Source organism: Nelusetta ayraudi, unplaced genomic scaffold (assembly GCF_046127955.1).
Source record: "Nelusetta ayraudi isolate G7.1 ecotype Tasmania unplaced genomic scaffold, CSIRO-AGI_Nayr_v1 ptg000146l, whole genome shotgun sequence".
NCBI lineage: Eukaryota > Metazoa > Chordata > Actinopteri > Tetraodontiformes > Monacanthidae > Nelusetta > Nelusetta ayraudi.
In genome coordinates this window covers 1,547,501-1,567,863 of record NW_027466196.1, presented here as the reverse complement: position 1 = coordinate 1,567,863, position 20,363 = coordinate 1,547,501, and the positions used below count along the sequence as shown (strand labels likewise).

Genomic DNA, 20,363 nt, shown 5'->3' with positions numbered 1-20,363 from the left:
GAAAATGCTTCCGTAATTCCGTAGTTATGTGCCTTGTTTTATTGTTATTGTTACTTTTTAAAACAACATTTAATTCCTTTATGTGATATGCAATCCTCCACACCAACAAAAATGTGTCCCGTGCAGGATGTGAGGGAAAAAATCCTACCGCAGCGTCGCTCCGTTTCTGCGTCACTTCCTGTGAATCTCACTGATAAAGAAGGACCTGGCGGGAGCTCCGCGGGTCAATTTTTGAGCTCTGTTCCGTGAATCCGAGTGGAATCGGAGCAATCAGAACCGCAAACATGGTGAGTGTTGGTCGCCCGCGATGTCTGCGAGCTCCCCGTCCCTGCTGCCGCGCTATTTTTGATCAACTTTGACAAAAATGGACGTTTGAATGGACGTTGGACAAACGTCCGCCAAACCTACGGGATTTATTTAATGTAGTCAAAGCTATGTGCGTTAAAATTTCAAGAAACATTGAATAACTTCTGTATAACTACTTTTTTTTTTTTTTGTTAAAATGTTTTTGTGAGTTTGATAAAAGGGCCGTTAACAATGGGGAGTCTTCGCCGTGTTTGTTGTTTGCTAGCCGGTTAGCACAGCGCTCTGGTCGCTTGGATTGTCTCGCGGGATAAATGTGTTTCTCGCTGTTTTTAAACTGTGAAGGGCAGCGCTGTGTGACCGTCTTAAAGCTCAGAGTTAACAGTGAAATGTGCTGCCAACTCTGGCGTGTTTTCCATTTGAATAAATGTCTATCAGAAGCTGGAGCTAACGGATGCTAATGCTAAGAGAAGTTGCAGGGACAAACACCAGACCTACTGTGTGCTCAGTCTATCGCATGGACGATGCCTTCATTTATAATTAATGGGCCTTTTCTGAACAAGATCTCGTTGATTAACAGTCCGAGTCTCACAACCTTTGCTCATCAGGTCCAATAATTATAATAATAACGGAACAATCTATCCTAGTTTAAATGTTATGTTATTGTAACACTGATGAAGCTGTGAAACAATGTGTGTGTGTTTGTGTGTGTGTTCCCGTCCAGACGGTGGGGAAGAGCAGCAAGATGCTGCAGCACATTGACTTCAGGATGAGGTGCATCCTGCAGGACGGCCGCATCTTCATCGGCACCTTCAAGGCCTTCGACAAGCACATGAACCTCATCCTGTGCGACTGCGACGAGTTCCGCAAGATCAAGTAGGTCCCAGTCAGTCAGTAGGAGCAGTGAGAATAGAGTAGAACAAAACAAGATATTTACATGTGACAGACAGTTGGAGTATTTACAGTTATTTACATAATACTTCAATAAATAATCAGTCAATCAAGTTGGCTTTGTTCAGTGCTAAATCACAACCAGAGGCGCCTCAAAGCTCCAGAGGGAAAAAGCAAGTGATCCTCCAGACCAGCAGGGGGTGACAGTGGCCAGGAAAAAACTGTCCTGTAGTGGGAAGAAACCCAGAGCAGATCCAGACTGCACCTTTAGAAAATGTAACGTGGTTCAAAAGATGAGGCATGCTGGGTAATGTGGTTCTCTCTCTCTCTCTCTCCCTCTCTCTTTCTCACCCCCCTGCCCCCGTCCAGGCCCAAGAACTCGAAGCAGCCGGAGCGTGAGGAGAAGCGTGTGCTGGGCCTGGTTCTGCTGCGGGGGGAGAACCTGGTGTCCATGACAGTGGAGGGGCCGCCCCCTAAAGATGTACGTGTGACACTGCAGCCACTTGTCGCTCTGATGGAACCTGGTGTTCGTCACCCTGACTCTCTCTCTCTCTCTCTCTCTCGCTCTCTCTAGACTGGGATCGCCCGGGTGCCGCTGGCGGGCGTGGCTGGTGGTCCTGGGGTGGGCCGGGCCGCGGGCCGCGGCGTCCCTGCAGGAGCCCCCATGCCTCAGGCCCCTGCTGGACTGGCAGGGCCAGTGAGGGGGGTGGGTGGGCCGTCCCAGCAGGTCATGACCCCCCAGGGTCGAGGGACGGTGGCGGCAGCGGCGGCGGGTGCCAGCATCGCCGGCGCTCCCACTCAGTACCCACCGGGTCGTGGAGCCCCGCCCCCGATGGGCCGCGGAGCCCCGCCCCCTGGCATGATGGGCCCGCCCCCCGGCATGCGTCCACCAATGGGGCCGCCTATGGGGATGCCCCCGGGCCGAGGAGCCCCAATGGGAATGCCTCCTCCGGGCATGAGGCCGCCCCCTCCTGGCATGAGAGGTGAACTGCAGCCGCATCATTTACTTATTATACATACTATATATATATATATATATATATATATATATATATATATATATATATATATATATACATATATATATATATATATATATATCATTATTTATGTTACATTCTTTTTATTGGAGTGTATTTTTCTTTATTCAAACCGTCGTCTCTCTCTCTCACTTGTCTTGTCTGTCTGCTCCGCCCCCCCTTCAGGACCTCCTCCCCCTGGGATGAGACCTCCACCCCGACCCTGATGACCCCCCCCCCACCTGATGATCAGCTGATGTATAGTTTTTGATTTTTTTAAGAATCTGTATGTTGGGTTTTTTTTTAAATAAAGTTCCTCCAGATTTGATTTGAAACGTGTATCAGTCTCATCATTGACACTTATTTAGATATCTGAATACTTTGTATGTATATTTATTTTATTTTATTATTAATTATTCTCTTTGCTGTAACTCTGCAGATGTCCCTCATGTGGGATCAATTAAGTCCACCTCAAAAAAAAACAAAGCTTTTTAAAAATCCTTCACCAGCTGTGTGATGGTGAGTGCGCATGCCGGGAAAGGAGTTAAAGTCTGACTGGCTGTCCTTCCTCCTGTTCACCACCAGGGGGAGACAATTCACACCGTGGTCCCCATGGCAACGCGGGGCTCGCGCCACATCTCACCGAGTGACGGTCGGTCGGTGACTCACCGAGCGCTCGAGACCCGCCGCGCCTTTTTCTTTTTTCTTTTGCGTTTTTTTTTTTTTTTTTAAATATTAGCCTGTTAGCCCGTTAGCTTAGCACACCGTCCGTTGACTGCTAATGAGACGGACGCAGGGCGGCGCAGTTCCGCAGTGTTGCTCCGCCGCAGACGCGCTGTTGCTGCGGACACCTTGAGCGCACGCACGCACGCACGCACGCAGACAGACACACGCAGCATGTCGCCGCTGCAGCCCGGGGACCAGCGGACTGAACGCTGTTAACGGGACTTCTGGTGCTGCTGCTGCCGCTGCCGTCGTCTCTTCTTCATCGCGCGGATCCACCGTCTGCTCGCCCGCTGCTCGGACTGCACCATGTTGCTGCAGGAGCAGCAGCAGCAGCCGCAGCAGCAGGAATCCTTCCTCTCGTCCTCTCTGTGACTGAGAGGCAACACGGACTGCGGCTGCATCTTCTGGAAGAAACCGACTCGACTCAGCTCCATCATCATCAGCAGCAGCGGCAGCAGCAGCAACACGTAGCCTGCAGCAGCAGAGTGCGAGCGGACAGGTGAGAGCCAAGGACCAGCATAGAATACAGTAGTACACACACCGCAGTATATTGTGATGGAGTAGATGAGTCGAGCACTAGTATTGTCTAATCTGGAGTACAGTGCACGACTCAGACCGGTTGACTGTGTATAGGACACACACACACACACACACTGGAAACACAGTGTGCTGTCTCTTTTTTAAAGGGACAATTCCACATTTTCTCGGTCTGTCACCACAAACTCGTGGCTGCTCTGCTAGCCTAGCTAGCCTCAGCTAATTAGGCTCGGGAAAGGTGTAGGGGTCTGTGGAGAAAAAGTAAACACAATTTTATTGACACAGTCAACATAAGGGCGCTCCTGTGAATCCTTTGCACATTTAGCACCATTAGCCCATTAGCACTCTTAGCTCACTTCCTGTCTGGCACCAAAACCATCAGCAATTCTTTCTCGTCACTGTCCAAAATATCCTCAACACATCGGATGTACAGGAAGTGACACGCCAACAGGAAGTGACACGCCAACAGTGCCACCAGATCAGCTGCTGCTGGTTTTCATGGCAACATCAGCAGCCCCCTGTGGCCCCCTGCTGGTTATATAACCGCTGCTGCAGTCTATTAATATCTCAGTTACACCCGGCCCAATGTGTGTGTGAGCGAGAGAGAGAGAAAAAAATAATGATAAACAAAGAGCAGCAGGTGCAGCTGGTTTCATCTCCACCTGCTGCACCAGGTGAGAGAGCTGGAAGGACGCAGCTGCAGCTGCTGCTGCTGCTGCTACACAGGTTAGCCTGCTGCTAGCGACCAGAGCAGGTTAACTTAGCATCTAGCATCGAGAGCCTAGCACCAGCTAGCTTCTGTTCTGGTGGGAGGAGTCTGTCTGTCTGTGTGCTTGTCTGTTTGTGTCTCTACAAAACAATTCAACACAAAGTAGTTCCCCTTTTACTGCACACACACAATTGTTCAATAAAGTTATTTTTCAATGTGATCACGCAGGTGTTGATCCGAGTCGCCGCTCACCTCGCTATCGATGGGCGTTCAGATCCATCAGGCAGCCGGACCGCCCACCTGACCACAATGACCGAGTCCACTCCCATGATGCTGCTGTTCCTCACCGCTCTGTCTACAGGTACACACACACACACACATACACACACACACACACCTGCAGGTAAAGCAGCCGACCTGCTCTCACTGTGGCGCCCCCTTGTGTCACACTCAGGTGATGACCACAGGTTGACTTAAGCCCCGCCCCCAAAGACAGACCACAGCCAATAGGATGATCCATCCAAAGGGGGCGGAGCCCAGCCAGGAGACGGAGGGGAAGGTGAGTGTTCCCATCATGCCTTGCTACAAAGTCACCGTGACTAGTCTAGCCTAGCCCAGCCTAGCCTAGCCTAGCCTAGCCCAGCCTAGCCTAGCCTAGCCTAAACTTGCCCATCCTAGCCCAGCTCAGCCCAGCCCAGCCTAGCCTAGCCAGCCAGCTGCTAGAGCGCTGCTGACAGGTGCTCGGTCACCTGTGGTGCGTCCAGGTGCAGTCGTGGGCTCAGTCGCTGGTCTACACCCTGGAGGAGCTGGAGTGCAAGATCTGCTACAACCGCTACGACACCCGCAGCAGGAAGCCCAAACTGCTGGGCTGCCTGCACCGCGTCTGCGCCAAGTGTCTCAAGAAGATGGTCGACGTGGGTGAGTCCTCGCCCCAGGGTCACATGACCCCCAGCTGACCTCCTGCTGACCCCCACCATCATCATCACCACCCTCCTTCTCCTCCTCCTCCAGGTGAGTCGTCTCCCTCCATCATCAGCTGTCCGTTCTGCCGCCATGAGACTCACGTCCCCGAAGATGAGGTGAGCCCCCCATTGACCACGCCCCCTCAGTCAGCCAAGCCCCGCCCCCCTCACCCTGCCGTCCTGTCGTCCTATCACAGGTGTGGCTGATGGAGGACGACCGCCACCTGCTGGCCGTGCTGTCCTGCCAGGACCGCGCTCGGCGCGGGGCGCCAGCAGGGGGCGGCAGAGAGGTGCTGCTCAGCCCCGAGGGCCTGAAGGGAGGGGGTGGGGCCGGGGCCGGGGCCGACCCCGCCCACCGCTCCTCCGACTGCCTGGTCATCACCATCATGGAGCTGGCGGCAGCTGACTCCGCCTCCTCCTCGCCCTCCTCCTGGGACTCACTGAGCGTGCTCGGAGTGCTGGGCCTGGTAGGCCCCGCCTCCCGGACCCCCAGCCTGGACTCGCTGCCCTGCACGCACACCCCCGCACACAAGTGTCGCGCCTGGACCTCCCGTAGCTTCCCCCGCTGCCTGCTGGGGGCGCTGTGCATGGTCAGTGGGTCAGAATCTGGCCTGATTTGAGTTTTAGACTGGTGAAAAAATACTGCCTGAATTACATGAAAGAAATGTGTATATATATATATATATATATATATATATATATATATATATGTGTATATATATATATATGTATATACACACATATATATGTATATATGTGTGTATATACATATATATCATAATAACTATTATAAATAAATAATATTTATTTATAATAAATAAATATTATTTTTCACCCCAGTGTCTGATGATGATGATGGTGAAGATGATGATGATGATGATGATGATGATGATGATGGTGAAGATGATGATGATGATGATGATGATGATGATAGTGAAGATGATGATGATGGTGAAGATGATGATGATGATGATGATGATGATGATGATGGTGAAGATGATGATGGTGATGATGATGGTGGTGAAGATGATGATGGTGAAGATGATGATGATGGTGTAAAGTGGAATCAGAGCCTGAGTTGTGGGCAGCTGACCTGTGTGTCTCTCTGGCTCCCCCTGCAGGTGTACTTCAGCTCGCTGCCTCTGGGGATCTACCTGCTGATGATTGGTCAGCAGTGGCTGGGCGTGGTCCTGGTCAGCCTGGTTCCGTCCACGCTGCTGCTGCTCGTCCTCTACGGCTTCTGCCAGTGTCTCTGCCACGAGCTGCTGGAGGCGCTGGCCGCCCGCCGCCACCGCACGCCGCCATGACCTTTGACCCCAGGCCCCCAGACTGATCACCCTCCGACACCAGCACACCCTCATCGTGACCTCTCAGCCAATCACAGCGAGCCGGGGGGGGCCGGAAAGGGGGGCGGGGGGGTCGGGCGTGATGACCTGTGACCCCCGACCACCACAGTCTGATGTTCAGCTGCGGGACGCTGCGTCTCTCTGTCTCCTCCTGTTGGTGGAATGTGAGAAGTGACACTCAGTTCCTGCTGCAAACTTCTTGCACTCAGTCAGCTGACGCCCGTCAGCCAATCAGAGACGCCGCTGCAGTTTGAGAGAATTTACCCCGCGGAAAGAAGGACGAGACAAAGCAGATGTGAACGTGATCCCTGCAGCTCTGCCACTGTTAGCCTAGCGCCTAGCTTAGCATCGACTCCACATCGGTGGTGGTGGTGGAAGGGGAGGGGCTGCAGGGACTCACCCGATCACCCGATCACCTGACCCATCCACCTCATAGCATCTGTCAAGTGTCTGTTTTACTGTCTGTGCCGTGTCTGAACCCGTGTACTACCAGTGTCCCACCACTAGGCGGAGCGCAGGATGGACCAGGATGATGGAAGCAAAAAAACCCTGTGAAATAATAAAGAGTCAAGTTGTGTTTGACTGCACTGTTTACTGTGTGTGTTCACTGCCTGGTCCGGACCAGTGGGGGGGGGGGGGCAGGAAAGAAGAGCAGGATTCCTCTCCTCCCTCTGCTCACCATCACCTTCAGTCTCACTGGATTTGATTTAATTGAATGTTGACGTGCACGCGTTTCCAGTCGGCTCAGTCATGAATTGCCGCTGCCGCCAGTGGTGACGAGTGCACGGTGAATCCCACCGAGGATTCAGAGACCTCAACAACAAAGCAGCAGCAGCAGTCTCCTTGGAGGTTGGAGGCCTCAGCTGTTCATTAAAACCCCGGCGGTCTCCTGGGAGATGGAGACAAAGTGAGGAAGCTCGCAGTCTCCTCCGTCCACCAGAGGAAGAAGAAGAAGAAGAAGAAGAAGAAGAAGAAGAAGTCCTGATCGACAGCAGGTGAGCCTCTAAAAGTCTCTAAAAGTCTCTTGATCGTCTCAAGCAGGGCTGGGATTTAAACCTTCACACTGCTGGGTCACAGTGGGGTTGTACAGTGTGTCAGAGGGGGGGAGTAGCGGAGCAGCAGCAGATGGATGGAGTGTTGTGGTGAGCCTCCTCATAGAAGGAAACAATCTCTCCTAGGATATCATGGAGGAAACATGTTGCTGGAATGTCAATGGGAAACGAAGCAAACTAGAACCAGCAGGGTGTTGAGGTCTTAGAACCATCCAGAACCAGCAGGAGGAGGTGCAGCTGTTTGATGACTGACTGACTTTGACATCATTTCTTCAAGTGTTGGCTGGCCGCATTAAAAAGCTTAACGGGCCTCGTATGGCCCCCGGGCCGTAGTTTTCCCACACTTAATTTAAAGTCTTAGATCAGAGCAAGGAGGAAAAATAGCTGCAGTTTGACAATATTTCCAGTTGGAGGAGGAGGAGAGCTGAGGAGCAGCAGGAGGTCAGGAAGGGGATACATGTGTGTGTGTGCACATATGTACACACACACACACACATGTATAGATACATATTAAAACGTGAGTTCACCGTCTATCAGGTCTGGAATTAAATTGTGTGTACCTCCAAAATAAATGCGTAACATTTTCTAGATAAATATGTATTTTTTTCAAATCCCTTTTTCAAATGAAATAAAGGAGGAGGGAAACTGCCACGACCCACTTTTGGGTCACAACCCACCCACCAGTTGAGAAACACTGTTCTATGAGTGGGAAACCCAAATGACTTTATTTGTACTACAATTATACACTACAGGTATTGTTAATGTATTTATGAGAAGTATATTCAGTGTTAACCGGTATAATAATCGTGGCAAACAGTGGAGGGCTTTTATTTTGAAGGCGACACACTTTGATCTTTGACCTCCCTCCTGCAGTCCAAGGCTGATGACATCATCATGAGTCGCTGGCGGAGCTCGGTGGAGGAGGTGGCGGCGCGGCAGCGGCAGCAGGGAGAGTGCCAGCGCGGACAGGAAGCGCTCAGTCGGGTCACTTCCTGTTTCCAGCAGCTGGCGGCGTCGTTGGGCAGCTCAGCTGACGGCAGCTTCCTGCGAGACGAACTGGAGGAAACCAGAGGACTGGTGGAAAGGCTGAGCAAAGGTCAGACACCTGACTGACTGACTGTCTGACTGACTGACTTTCCACCTGACTGTCTGTACACTTGACTGTCTGTCTGTCTGTCTGACTGACTGATCGAATGTCTGACTGTCTGACTTACTGACTGTCTGTCTGTCTGTCTGTCTGACTGACTGATCGAATGTCTGACTGTCTGACTTACTGACTGTCTGTCTCTCCCCCCGTCTGTAGGTCTGTCCCAGCGGCTGGTGCACCTGCTGACGGCCTGTGACTCCGCCCCCTCAGGTGTTGCAGACAGACAGGTGCTGGAGCGCCTGTGGGTTCACTTCCTGTCTTCCCTGGAGAGCTTCCTGTCTGACCTCAGGAAGACCCGCTACCTGATTGGACGCTTCCCGCTGAGCCAGCAGAGCGACCGGCGCTCGTTGGTCAACTCAGGTCGGCTGACCACCCACTTCCTGTGGAGACCCGCCCACTTTTGCCTGACTTCCTGTCTGTCTGTCCATCCAGGCTGTGTGGACGGCATGGTGGGCGTGGCTGCCAGGGTTGCCTGGGCTCAGACCCCATGGATCAGCTTGGGGGAGGAGCAAAGCCCCGACCTGACCAATCACATCGCAGGCCTGGAGTCCATGCTGCTGGAGCTGCAGCTGAGGGTGAGACAGGACCCGTCTGTCTGTCTGTCTGTCTGTGATGTCAGCCTGCTGTTGCTCCTCCAGGTCCCGGTGGCCTTCTGGTCAGTGGAGGCCACCCAGCCCGCGTGGGCGGAGCCTGATGGCGAGCTGGAGGGGCGGGACCACAGCCTCGAGGAGCTGATGGAGGTGGAGGTGGCCTCCAGCAGCCACGGCCTCCACGCGCCCTGCTGCGGCCTGGGCTGCGTCGGCTAGACCACCATGTGACATCATCGCCTGTGTGTGTGTGAGAGGGGCGTCTGATTGGAGGATCAGCAGAAGGAAGCCAGGGGTGTTGTCAGTCTCCAGTCGTCCAGCCACTGTGGCCACCAGGGGGCAGCGGAGGACGACTCCCTCTGAAGATGAATGAGGTCGACCTTTCACAGCACTAAATAAAACTGATGATTCAATAATGATCAGAAACTGACTGTGGGCACTGACCCCCCCGCCCCCACACACAGACACACGAGTGTTGAAATAATATTTATTGATATTTATTGACAGAAGAACATAAAAATAATGTACAGACAGAGATACAGACAGAGGTACAGACGGACAGATGGAAGGATGGAGGTGTGGCCTCACGCCTGGTAGGTGGCCAGCAGGTGAGCTTTGAAGGCTGCAAGACAGGAGGAGGTGTGGTTAGAGGGAGGTGCTGTCAGTGGGGGCGGGGTCAGCAGCAGGGGGCGGGGCCAGCTCTCTCTCACCTTCCTGGTCGTCCCACAGCTCTGCGGCCGCCGTGTTGAGGGGGCTGTCGTTGTTGGGTTCTGGGGGGAGAAACAACAACAGGCTTCAGGAACCAATCAGCAGCAGCGGGCGCTCTTAAAGGGACAGCGCACTGATGTGAGACAGGACTGCGTGCGTTGGCACTGGCTGGAGGAGACTAAAGCAGTCAGAATGCAGCGCCGCCCTCTGCTGGTGGGACAGCCACGCTTCCAGTCCAGCTGGGAGCGGCAGAGTGGGGTGGACCGGGTGGACTGGTTACCTCCCAGCAGGCTCTGGATGGACAGCAGGATGGAGCGCACGTCGTAGAGCGCCGACCACTTGTCCTTCAGGATGTCCAGGCAGATGAAGCCCTGGTTGTCCACGTTGGGGTGGAAGCACGAGGTGAGGAACTTGACCCGCGGGGGCTGGTAGGGGTATCCGGCCGGGAACTCCAGGGAGAGTCGGTACCGGAGGCCCGAGTACACCTGGTGGTGGTGGTGGGGACAGGTGGAGGCTCGTTAGAGTCTGAGGGACCAGGGACCAGGGACTGGTCCACAACATCTCAACAACAACATCCACGCTGGAGGAAATGACGTCAGTGTGTGTGTGTGTGTGTGTGTGTGTGTGTGTGTGTGTGTGTGTGTGTGTGTGTTCCTACCGTCCCCTGAGCTCCTTCGATGGTTCCGATCCACTTGAACAGGTTGTCTGACTCAGGAAATGCTGAGATGCCCTTATCTCCCGACATCTGGACGGGTCAGGACCAGAGGATCAGAGGCTCAGAGGTACAATTAATACACAACACACACACACCACACACACAACTCACCATTAAAGTCATGAGTTCCTGTTGTAACCTGCAGACAGACAGACACGCAAAGTTACACACTAGACAGTGACGACAACACAGAGGCCTGTGTGTGTGTGTGTGTGTCAGCTGCAATGACAACATCACACACACACACACACACACACACACACACACACACACACACACACACACACACACACACGTTGTGGCTTCACCCAGACCAGGTACCAACACCTTGCCAACTGATTGGAGCCACCGGTGCCCTTTGTGACGTCACAAAGAGACGATTCAATGTTTTGAAACACAATTTATTAAACAGTTGAAAGTAAGTTGTGTTCACATGTGTAACACAATGAGCCGAGGGGGACCTCCGGGACCGGGACCAGGACCTCCGGGACCCACACCAGGACTCACCGCTTAGTCACGGAGCCCTTGGCGGCACTGCCGCCGCTCTCGCCGCCTTTGAGCGCCGCTGCGGTGGAAGGTGCCGCCGCTGCAGGGTCCATGTTCTGGGAAGCCATGTGTGCCGAGGACTCGGTGGGTTCTGGTTCTGCTGCTACTGCTGCTGGGGGACCGAGAGACCGCCGTTAGGAAATTAGAGACACACAGAACCGATCCGGTCGGGTCCGGTCGCTGTGATGAGGGATCAGTTTGTCTTGGTTCCGCAGCAGTTTTAGCATCATGCTAACACTAGTAGTGGAGTAAATGTTAGCATCGACGGCTCGCCGGGCGGTATAATCTCAATACAAACAGATACAATGAGGTTGACAGGTTGTGCGCATGAACGCGGTCTCGCAGTTGAGTTCGATGATAAGATGAAAGCAGGAAAAGAACCGGTACCGTATCGTGTGTTGCTGTGCTCGCGATCCGAACGACGCTTCTATCGCCCCGATTCAAACTGGCCGAGCTCCCGCCCCCTGGTTTAAACTGGCGCTTCCTCACACTGCGGGCCAATCACAGGCTGGCGTTTAAAAACAAACCGAATCACGGCAGCCAATGGCAAGCTATGAATTCCAAGAAACATTGGTGTGATTGGACAGGGAAAAAAAAGAAAGAAGAAAAAATCGACTCCGGAAGTTTTATTCTGACGTTCCGAAGGAAGAACTTCGGAGAGGCTGTGGTCTGATTTAATGCAGGAAGACATTTTCTCCCAGTCTATTAATCAGATATATTTACTAAAATTAAGCATTTTTATTTTTTTTATTTTATTTAAATATTCCACTAGTTGCAGTCAAATTTCTTTCCCGCATTTCCCCCCCACACACCAATAAAAACAGTCCAGATCATCCCCGAGCTTTAATAATTTTAGTTTGGACTTTGATTGTCTTTTCAGTTCTTCAAATTCTGTTAAAAATAAGACTAATATCGTATACCCAGAATCCCCTCCATGCTTTTATTTCGTACAACTTTATTCAGATCTTTTTATTTCCCCCTTTTTGAATCCTGATGTGATCTTTTTCCATTGTATTTATTAGCATTATCTACTTTCCAGCGACAAAAAACAACAACAAACGTCTCCACAATTCGCTCGGAAGAGGACGACGAGCACAGAGCGGAAGTCGTCGTCTTGTTGTGCAGGAACAGCTTCCGGTTGCCTTGCTGCTACGCACCGGTGCCGAAGATGAACGCGCCTCCAGCTTTCGAGTCTTTCCTCCTGTTTGAAGGGGAGAAGAAGATCACCATCACTAAGGACACCAAGGTCCCCAACGCCTGTCTGTTCACCCTGAACAAGGAGGACCACACGCTGGGCAACATCATCCGGGCGTAAGAGGCTAGCCGCTACATGCTAAAGAACAGCGCGCGCGCACACACACACACACACACACACACACACACACAGTGCTCACGAGCTTGCACGCTTAGCAGCCCGCTAACACCGGTGATAGATAGTTAGTAGACATTTAAAACAGTAGAAAAATAAACTATACAGTAGTGAAACACTCCAGTTCAGTCACTCTATGCACAACAAAGAACCAAAGCGGAACCAAAACAGTCACATTGTGCAGATGGAGCCATGTTTAGAGAATCGCTGCGGTCTCAGACGTTGTTGCGGGGAACGTTTCCAGATCGAAGTGTTTTAATCACCGATTGACAGAAGAGCCGACTGTGATCACGTGCTTGTGTGTTTGTGTGTCAGTCAGCTGCTGAAGGACCCCCAGGTTCTGTTTGCCGGCTACAAAGTCCCTCATCCTCTGGAACACAAGATCGTCATCCGCGTGCAGACCACACCTGAGTACAGCCCACAGGTGCGCGCACACAAACACGCGCACGGTTGGACCAGTGAACACTGCGCTATAGCTCACACTGGCTGACGTCATAGCTGCGTTGGTCTTTCTGTGTGATGTTGGGTTTAATGCTGGGGCTGATGGGGGAGGGGTCAGTTGACAGAAAGTGACGTCACTGTTTCGTCGACAGGAAGCGTTCACCAACGCCATCACGGATCTGATCAGCGAGCTGTCACTGCTGGAGGAGCGCTTCAGAGTGGCCATCAAAGACAAACAGGAAGGCATCGAGTGAAGCCCCTCCCCCTCCCACCCAGTCTGTCCCCATAGGTGTTTTTGTAAATAAATTGTGATGTCATAAGTGACAGAGTTTCTGCTGTGATGTTTGAAGGAAATGGCACAGAGAGAATACAAAGAATATTTTTTAATGGCTTTTATTAAAAAAAAAAAAAAGGAAAAAACACAGCATTGAAAAACAAAACCACCAGCCAATCACATCGCGGCTGCAGCTGTGATCATGTGATCAGAGGTCAGCATCTCTCTGGGCCTCCATGGATCTCTGCATCTTCTCCACCATCCACTGAGGAACCGAGAAGGGCTTGAGCTCATCCATCCGCACGTCTGGACTTTCCCTGCACACACACACACACACACACACACACACACACACACGTCACCATGGTAGCGACACCTGGCCAGGTGTGTGTTATCAGACAGGTGCAGTCAGACTCACTTGTACTCGTCGCTGCGGGATAAATCCTGGATGTCCTCCTCAATCAGCAGGTAGGCCTGAACACACACACACACACACACACGCGTTGTGGGTCAGAACGTGTTGCGGTTCTTTATTCTTAATGATGCGTTCAGGGTCGTGTGGGACGTCTGTCTCCTCACCATCTTCCCGCCTGTCGCCCTCATGTGGTGTCTCTCTGCCAACCACTGCTTGTCCTTCGCATCTGCTGCATACTGACACACACACACACACACACACACACACAGAGGTCTCAGTAATGCAACACACACACACACACACACACACACACACACATACACATACACACACACACACACACACACACACACACACACACACACACACACACACACACACTGGTGGCTACTTGCTGCTGTGTGTTCACCTTGAAGAGGTCGGAGTGCTTGATGTAGATCCGTCCTCTGGTCCCGCCCATCCCCAGCGCTCTGTGACATCACAAGCAGGCGTCATCATGAACCAGGTGTTTTCACCTGAACCGCCCTCCCGCCCCATAACCTGACTGCAGGCCTTCACTCACTTATTGGCCCTGGAGCCCAGAACGAAGGTGCTGCCCTCACTCAGCCTGGCCGGGTCCCACTGGCACACACACACACACACACACACACACACACACACACACACACACACACACACACACACACACACACACACACACACACACACACACAGTGTTAGCAGCAGCAGTAACCCAGCACATGGTTGTCGATGGCGGTTGCAGGGTTTCTGCAGCTAGCGTCAATGCTAACAGTTGGCTAGGCTAGTGAGCTAGGTGCAGGGTGGTCATGTGACCAGGAAGCTCAGACTCGCTCACCCTGGGTCCTTCTTTCTTGAGCGGCTCCGCCTTCGGCTTCACCCTGAGGACGGAGCAGAGCAGAGGTGAAGGTCAGGCTGCGGTCATGTGACCTGGCCAGCTGGTGGCACTGCTGCTGCAGGTCAGATACTCACTGAGTGGAGAAGTGTGGGCGGTCGGAGGCTCCGGCCGACGGTCCGGGGCGGGTCTTCCTCTGACAACACAGCCAATGAGAAGAGCCGTTAGTGGCAGCAGGGACTGACAGGTGACAGCCAGGTGACTGACAGGTGACAGCCAGGTGATTGACAGGTGACAGCCAAGTGATTGACAGGTGACTGCCAGGTGACCGCCAGGTGATTGACAGGTGACTGCCAGGTGTGCAGGTACCTTCTTGGGGAAGGGGCTTCCACTCTGGATGTAGTCCTCGTCAGCGACTCTGGACCTCTGAACAGAGAGAGAGAGAGAGAGAGAGAGAGAGAGTGAAGGCAGCGCCGGGGCGATCAACCGCAGCCACACACCTGATTGGTCCGCAGGCTGCTCGCACCTTGACGCTGGCCTCTGACCCCGCCTTCTTCGCCTCCGCCTCAGGAAACATCTGCTTGGCCTGTCAGGTGACATCAGCCAAAACACGGTCAGGGCACGGCACCGAGGGGGCCAAAGGTCACGACCTCTCCGAGGGTCAACAGGGGGCGGAGACTCACGTGTTCCAGCACGTTCCTGCAGGCCTCCTTGACCAGCAGCTCCGTCTGCACCTCCTCGCCCACGTTCTCCTTCACGTTCTCAGCCGCTTTCTCAAAGAACTGACACACACCCACACACACACGGAAGTTACACACACACACAATCCCACTTCCATCCACACACACACACACACACACACACACACACAATCCCACTTCCATCCACACACACACACACACACACACACACCTTGTTGTACTTGCGGAACACGGCCATGATGTCATCGTTGAAGCTGGGCTGAAGCACCGCCCTCAGCAGGTCCATGGACACCTGGGGGTCCGTGTAGCTGCGCACACACACACACACACACACACACACACACACACACACACACACACACACACACACACACAGTTACACCACAGTATACAGCATCCTCATCCTCATCTTCATCATCACCACCGACCTGACTGCCATGTGTGAGCGGCGACCTCGGCGATGAATCTGTCTGTGTTTGATCATTAGGTTCCACGGCTTCCACACACACACACACACACACACACACACACACACACACACACACACACACACACACACACACACACAGATCAACATCAGTTCAGCGCTGCAGTGACGTCACCAGACAGGCTTCTAAACAAGAGGCGTGAAGCTGGCTAACAGTTAGCCTCGGCTCGGCTCCGTACCGGGCTCGGTTCGGGCTCCGGCCCGTCCTGCTGCGGCCACTCCGGGCCTCCGTCACCGCGGTGGGCTCCCATCGTAGAGGAGGAGACGCCGGTGGTTCCGAGTCGGTCCAGTCCGGATGCACTTCGAGATGTTAGACACCGAAGCTAGCGGCAGCGGAAGCTGAACTGGCTGTTTTTGTTGTTGATGATGTTGTTACTTCCGGTTAGGGAGAGTCGCTCGCTCGGTCGGTTCCAGACCGGAAGACGCACCGAACCGAGAGGCTGCCGGTGGTTCCTGATAGCAGAGCAGTGGATATCAGCAGGGAGCGACTGGAACCAAGTCCCGACTTCCAGGAAGTTACTTCGTCTGGGTTTCCGGCCCGTCTGCACAAAGCGAGAGGAACTACAACTCCATTTCCGGTGAGCAGTTTCACAGTAAAAGCCTGCAACTGGTTTCGTTAATGTGTGTTAATGCCGATGGATTTGTTTTCTAGTTTTCGAGTGAAATCTTACGGAAACTTTCACCATCAGTGAAAGGATTCTTTTGAAGGGCTCAATCTGCGTTCTCGGCCGCTTTGACGGAACGGAAATATCACGAAAAGGGACAGAAGGTGGCGCCCCTACACCACCGCTTTAGGATCCTCGCAGCTGCGCTCACTGGTCGACGGCTCCTGAGTTTTATTATTGATCCATTGAAGTTTGAGAGTTTGTGGGATTTTCTCAGGATCACGTGGTATTATTATTATTTTTTTATTTTTTTATTTTTTTTAAATCGTAAAATTTTTTCACACCTATTCCTCCAAATGTTCCTTTGTCTATTTGTGTTGTTGTGTGTTTCCACGTGGTCAAAGTGTAAATTGTGACGTCAAACACTCAGTGGCTCTCTGGCACAGAGTTGCTTCTGAGGCACCAGGTCATGTTACCCGTGTTCAGGTCACATGGCAGCGACGAAGCAGTCGTGCATCTCAACCATGGATGTTTCATAAGAACTGGATACCAGACTACCAATATGGCGGCGGGACGACTGTTTTCCATTGGCCACTCGAGGTACTGCAGCAGAAATAATAAATCCCACGGGTTCTTTCTCTGCTCATTCTGATTGGCTGCCTCCTGACGTGTCTGTTGGCCAGCATTGTTCTGATTGGCCACCGTGTTGGGGTCTTGATCTCAACACGGTTCCTGCTGTTTGTTCCCTTTTGACTCTTGAAGCCTCCGGTGGACATTAGTGGAACTGCACGAGCTGCTACCGACTCAAAGTGGCGAGATTCAGTTTTTATTGAGGACAAAGGAGTCGAGTCGCTTGCAGGATTTCCGAGAGCCTCCACACTCCTGCGCAGTGTGGCAGGAGGACCACCAGGGGGTCCCGCACCATTCAAAGCTAACAGAGCACTGCTAACGACGCTAGCGAGCTCGTTGGGCTTGACGAGGATTCTTATGAACATTCAGTGACGTGACTGTTACCCACAATCCCCTCCACATGCCCCACTCACCCAGGTCAAACCACACCCACTCAGTTCAAGCCACACCCACAACTCCTTCAGATGTTTTCCAGCCGAACTGTCGACATCACACTGCAGCGATTCAGCGAGTCAGTCTGCCGACTGAGTCACTTCTTCCAAACACAGCGGCTCCTGTCCAGCTGGGACAAAGACAGAGCTACTGCTGTCTACACTGTGGCGTGTGTCCTCCCTGACCTCTGACCTCCCTGACCTTTGACCTCACTGGTCAGAGTTTCAGGACGCTCAGCACGTTTGCCAAAGTCAAGGCGGCTGAGTGGTACGGCTGACAATGCTGACAATGCTAACAATGCTAATGATGACAACGTGCACGTACATCCAACGTGCACACACACCCACACACACACACACACACCTCGTCAAACGCAGGCAGTGACTCACAACAGAATGTTTAACAGTTAATTACTGTTGTCACAGTTGTTGCGATTGTGTTGGTCTGTACAGTAATAATGTGACTCACCACACCACCACTAGTGGCCTTAAATAACACAACACACACACACACAGAACCACAAAACTTTGTCTATGTCGATGTCTGACTTATATAATGACTGAGAAAAGAACAAGATGTGTGTGTGTGTGTGTGTGTGTGTGTGTGGCAGGTCTAACCTGTTCGCTCACTACTGAATGTGTAAAACACACACACTCGGATTGTGGAGATATTTTGGCTTCTTTGCTCCCCCCCCCCCTCCTCCCAAGTCTCCACCAATGAGAGCAGCTCAGGTGCCGGCTGTGTGTGTCGTTGTGTGCGTCGCTGTGTTGACTTATTGTGTGTCTGAGGATTCACCTGTGGGCCTCTCAGGCATTGCGCAGGTGTGTGCTGCGGAACGAGTCGGACGTCCTGCAGCTCGACAACCTGGTGGCTTCCAAACCACACAACAAAGTTCTGTGACTTGAAGACTCGAATCTCGTCCATGCAGAATCACTTGTTTCACATTTTAGTCTTTGTGATTTAAAGAAGAAGGTGAAGAAGTTCGAAAACCTTTTAAAATTGAAACATTTTAAATTGTGTAGCGATTAAAATCCCTGGTGATTCAAAGATTCATTCTGGTGATGCGATGTTTAACCTGGTTCTTCAAACGACAACGATTCTTCCAACTGAAGAGCTGCTCGGTTGGTCCTGCCGGTGGAACCAGCTGTGACTCACTGCTTCTGTGTCCGTCAGCTGATCCCCCCTTCACCATGAGACGGTGATGATGTCATAACAGGAAGTCACTGATTGGTTCTGCTCTGTTGTCCAGCGACCAGTGACTCAAACTCACCTGGGCAGGTGAAGAGTCGTCATCACTGAGGATTTACCTCAAAGCTTCAGAAATCTTTTCTGAATCGAACGTGAACTGACTCGCTCAACCTGAACTAATGGGTTCGCTCTGTTGTCCAGCGACCAGTGACTCAAACTCACCTGGGCAGGTGAAGAGTCGTCATCACTGAGGATTTACCTCAAAGCTTCAGAAATCTTTTCTGAATCGAACTTGAACTGACTCGCTCAACCTGAACTAATGGGAGGACAAACCCACTGCGGCGGTGAAGGGTTCGCATGCTAGCGCCCACTAGCAAAGGATCGGCGCTAAGAGGTTTTGTCTTTGATACGTTTTGTCCTTTTTTTGGGGGGTTTTGTGTTTTCTGTTGTTTTTGAACATGAGGAGCAGTACCTTGGATCGCCATCAGGGGGCAGTGCAGCAGAACAGGCCAAAAGTAAAGATAGGTGAAGGAAATTTAAAAGTGAGGTGTACAATATCTGTATGAAGCTGATTAGCATCAAGTGAAAAAAATATCTGGAAATTATCATCGTGATTATTATCGTCTCAGTGAGTTGGAGCCAAGTGAGTCGGTTTTCAGAAGGGAATCGATAATCAGGAGCCGAGTGAATCAGAAGTCACCAAGTGAGTTGGTCGTCACCAAGTGAGTCGGTAGTTAGCAGTAGCCAAGTGAGTCGGTTTTCAGAAGGGAATCGAAGTGAGTCGGAAGTCACCAAGTGAGTCGGAAGTCACTAAGTGAGTCGGTAGTTAGCAGTAGCCAAGTGAGTCTGTTTTCAGAAGGGAATCGAAGTGAGTCGGAAGTCTCCAAGTGAGTCGGTAGTTAGCAGTAGCCAAGTGAGTCGGTTTTCAGAAGGGAATCGAAGTGAGTCGGAAGTCACCAAGTGAGTCGGAAGTCACTAAGTGAGTCGGTCGTCACCAAGTGAGTCGGAAGTCCCCAAGTGAGTCGGTAGTCAGAAACAAATCGATTGTCAGGAGTCAAGTGAGTTGGTCGTCAACAGGAGCAAGTGGATGCAGCATGGGTCAGCTGACTCAGTGAGTCTTCACTGTCAGCTGACTGGAGGATCCTGGAGGGGACAGGAAGTGGGTGTGTTTTTCCAGGCCGTGACGTCAAGCGGCCGACCTGGTTGGCGGTCCACGTGAAAGAGACTCAGAGAGTCAAAAGAGTCGCAGTGCTGGTGTTGAACTTGTGCTAAACACACAGCCGCTAACCCGTGTTAGCGCCGGGGACGACGCGGCTCGTTCGCTGCAAACACAATCAGCTTCTCAGAAAATCAAACAAGACGTCCCGATGGAAAGTTTGCGTAGCCTCGTTCTGCTGACCTACATTCAGCGCCTATCGTTCGCACGCACGCACGCACACACACACACACACACACACACACACACACACACACACACACACACACACACACACACGTGTACTTTCTACTGCTTACATTGGGAGAAACCTGCTCTGCTACTTCTGTGTTTCATACAAATCCTGTGAAGTATTGCAACTGTTGTTGCTCTGAGTGGAGCCATACTGTTCTGTAGTTAGCTATGAAACTGTATCATATGTTAGATTATTATAGTATTATTATAATTAATAATAGAAAAAAAAACACAGTACATTCCAGAACCTGTACTGCAGTAAAGTCGTTG

At 52.0% G+C, this 20,363-nt stretch overlaps 6 protein-coding genes across 11 annotated transcripts; 4 read left to right on the top strand and 2 right to left on the bottom strand.

The window, feature by feature from the left end:
* The first annotated feature begins 127 nt into the window (after positions 1 to 127).
* snrpb (small nuclear ribonucleoprotein polypeptides B and B1) lies at positions 128 to 2,541 on the top strand. Its single transcript, XM_076013370.1, has 5 exons — positions 128 to 287; positions 1,028 to 1,179; positions 1,564 to 1,675; positions 1,769 to 2,177; positions 2,400 to 2,541. Exons 1-5 carry the CDS (start codon positions 285 to 287, stop codon positions 2,438 to 2,440), a joined length of 717 nt encoding a protein of 238 aa, XP_075869485.1. The 5' UTR covers positions 128 to 284; the 3' UTR covers positions 2,441 to 2,541.
* A 2,052-nt stretch (positions 2,542 to 4,593) lies between these two features.
* Positions 4,594 to 7,098, top strand: LOC142879860 (E3 ubiquitin-protein ligase RNF182). 2 transcript variants are annotated; one of them, XM_076013383.1, is made up of 5 exons: positions 4,594 to 4,744; positions 4,956 to 5,103; positions 5,197 to 5,264; positions 5,345 to 5,737; positions 6,269 to 7,098. In XM_076013383.1, the coding sequence occupies exons 1-5, from the start codon at positions 4,697 to 4,699 to the stop codon at positions 6,452 to 6,454; spliced, it is 843 nt and encodes a 280-aa protein (XP_075869498.1). In that variant the 5' UTR covers positions 4,594 to 4,696; the 3' UTR covers positions 6,455 to 7,098. The 2 variants fall into 2 exon arrangements, with proteins under 2 accessions (XP_075869498.1, XP_075869496.1); XM_076013381.1 differs by having other exon boundaries at positions 4,610 to 4,744; positions 4,950 to 5,103.
* Positions 7,099 to 8,389: 1,291 nt separating this feature from the next.
* On the top strand, positions 8,390 to 9,695 carry LOC142879827 (regulator of G-protein signaling 9-binding protein). Of its 3 annotated transcripts, XM_076013333.1 has the most exons (4): positions 8,395 to 8,641; positions 8,849 to 9,052; positions 9,125 to 9,267; positions 9,331 to 9,695. In XM_076013333.1, exons 1-4 carry the CDS (start codon positions 8,440 to 8,442, stop codon positions 9,496 to 9,498), a joined length of 717 nt encoding a protein of 238 aa, XP_075869448.1. In that variant the 5' UTR covers positions 8,395 to 8,439; the 3' UTR covers positions 9,499 to 9,695. The 3 variants fall into 3 exon arrangements, with proteins under 3 accessions (XP_075869447.1, XP_075869446.1, XP_075869448.1); XM_076013332.1 differs by having other exon boundaries at positions 8,390 to 8,641; positions 8,903 to 9,052; positions 9,125 to 9,695; XM_076013331.1 differs by having other exon boundaries at positions 8,392 to 8,641; positions 9,125 to 9,695.
* A 57-nt stretch (positions 9,696 to 9,752) lies between these two features.
* On the bottom strand, positions 9,753 to 11,775 carry LOC142879828 (ubiquitin-conjugating enzyme E2 C-like). 3 transcript variants are annotated; one of them, XM_076013335.1, is made up of 7 exons: positions 11,636 to 11,775; positions 11,210 to 11,357; positions 10,814 to 10,841; positions 10,646 to 10,732; positions 10,268 to 10,472; positions 9,990 to 10,049; positions 9,753 to 9,901 (listed from the first exon to the last, which is right to left on the bottom strand). In XM_076013335.1, the coding sequence occupies exons 2-7, from the start codon at positions 11,314 to 11,316 to the stop codon at positions 9,864 to 9,866; spliced, it is 525 nt and encodes a 174-aa protein (XP_075869450.1). In that variant the 5' UTR covers positions 11,317 to 11,357; positions 11,636 to 11,775; the 3' UTR covers positions 9,753 to 9,863. The 3 variants fall into 3 exon arrangements, with proteins under 3 accessions (XP_075869450.1, XP_075869451.1, XP_075869452.1); XM_076013336.1 differs by having other exon boundaries at positions 11,210 to 11,354; positions 11,636 to 11,771; XM_076013337.1 differs by lacking the exon at positions 9,753 to 9,901 and having other exon boundaries at positions 10,003 to 10,103.
* A 398-nt stretch (positions 11,776 to 12,173) lies between these two features.
* On the top strand, positions 12,174 to 13,380 carry polr2j (RNA polymerase II subunit J). The gene is made up of 3 exons (XM_076013296.1): positions 12,174 to 12,559; positions 12,933 to 13,041; positions 13,211 to 13,380. Exons 1-3 carry the CDS (start codon positions 12,417 to 12,419, stop codon positions 13,310 to 13,312), a joined length of 354 nt encoding a protein of 117 aa, XP_075869411.1. The 5' UTR covers positions 12,174 to 12,416; the 3' UTR covers positions 13,313 to 13,380.
* Positions 13,381 to 13,435: 55 nt separating this feature from the next.
* Positions 13,436 to 16,342, bottom strand: LOC142879811 (deoxynucleotidyltransferase terminal-interacting protein 1-like). The gene is made up of 13 exons (XM_076013295.1): positions 15,968 to 16,342; positions 15,730 to 15,797; positions 15,513 to 15,609; positions 15,284 to 15,382; positions 15,127 to 15,186; positions 14,970 to 15,026; positions 14,738 to 14,796; positions 14,604 to 14,646; positions 14,310 to 14,368; positions 14,157 to 14,217; positions 13,912 to 13,983; positions 13,751 to 13,806; positions 13,436 to 13,649 (listed from the first exon to the last, which is right to left on the bottom strand). Exons 1-13 carry the CDS (start codon positions 16,037 to 16,039, stop codon positions 13,541 to 13,543), a joined length of 912 nt encoding a protein of 303 aa, XP_075869410.1. The 5' UTR covers positions 16,040 to 16,342; the 3' UTR covers positions 13,436 to 13,540.
* Between the last annotated feature and the right edge of the window lie 4,021 nt (positions 16,343 to 20,363).

Excerpts from the sequence above, each read along its gene's own strand:
- snrpb (XM_076013370.1), top strand. Across the intron at positions 1,180-1,563 it reads GACGAGTTCCGCAAGATCAA|GCCCAAGAACTCGAAGCAGC; the intron begins GTAGGTCCCAGT and ends GCCCCCGTCCAG. Across the intron at positions 1,676-1,768 it reads AGGGGCCGCCCCCTAAAGAT|ACTGGGATCGCCCGGGTGCC; the intron begins GTACGTGTGACA and ends CGCTCTCTCTAG.
- LOC142879860 (XM_076013381.1), top strand. The coding sequence starts at position 4,697 with ATGATCCATCCAAAGGGGGCGGAGCCCAGCCAGGAGACGGAGGGGAAG. Across the intron at positions 5,104-5,196 it reads CAAGAAGATGGTCGACGTGG|GTGAGTCGTCTCCCTCCATC; the intron begins GTGAGTCCTCGC and ends CTCCTCCTCCAG. Across the intron at positions 5,738-6,268 it reads TGCTGGGGGCGCTGTGCATG|GTGTACTTCAGCTCGCTGCC; the intron begins GTCAGTGGGTCA and ends CTCCCCCTGCAG.
- LOC142879827 (XM_076013331.1), top strand. The coding sequence starts at position 8,440 with ATGAGTCGCTGGCGGAGCTCGGTGGAGGAGGTGGCGGCGCGGCAGCGG. Across the intron at positions 8,642-8,848 it reads GGTGGAAAGGCTGAGCAAAG|GTCTGTCCCAGCGGCTGGTG; the intron begins GTCAGACACCTG and ends CCCCGTCTGTAG. Across the intron at positions 9,053-9,124 it reads GCGCTCGTTGGTCAACTCAG|GCTGTGTGGACGGCATGGTG; the intron begins GTCGGCTGACCA and ends CTGTCCATCCAG.
- LOC142879828 (XM_076013335.1), bottom strand. The coding sequence starts at position 11,316 with ATGGCTTCCCAGAACATGGACCCTGCAGCGGCGGCACCTTCCACCGCA. Across the intron at positions 10,842-11,209 it reads AAGGGCTCCGTGACTAAGCG|GTTACAACAGGAACTCATGA; the intron begins GTGAGTCCTGGT and ends GTCTGTCTGCAG. Across the intron at positions 10,050-10,267 it reads CATCCAGAGCCTGCTGGGAG|AACCCAACAACGACAGCCCC; the intron begins GTAACCAGTCCA and ends TTCTCCCCCCAG.
- polr2j (XM_076013296.1), top strand. The coding sequence starts at position 12,417 with ATGAACGCGCCTCCAGCTTTCGAGTCTTTCCTCCTGTTTGAAGGGGAG. Across the intron at positions 12,560-12,932 it reads CTGGGCAACATCATCCGGGC|TCAGCTGCTGAAGGACCCCC; the intron begins GTAAGAGGCTAG and ends TTTGTGTGTCAG. Across the intron at positions 13,042-13,210 it reads CACCTGAGTACAGCCCACAG|GAAGCGTTCACCAACGCCAT; the intron begins GTGCGCGCACAC and ends TTTCGTCGACAG.
- LOC142879811 (XM_076013295.1), bottom strand. The coding sequence starts at position 16,039 with ATGGGAGCCCACCGCGGTGACGGAGGCCCGGAGTGGCCGCAGCAGGAC. Across the intron at positions 15,610-15,729 it reads CGCTCACACATGGCAGTCAG|CTACACGGACCCCCAGGTGT; the intron begins GTCGGTGGTGAT and ends GTGTGTGCGCAG. Across the intron at positions 13,807-13,911 it reads GGGCGACAGGCGGGAAGATG|GCCTACCTGCTGATTGAGGA; the intron begins GTGAGGAGACAG and ends GTGTGTGTTCAG.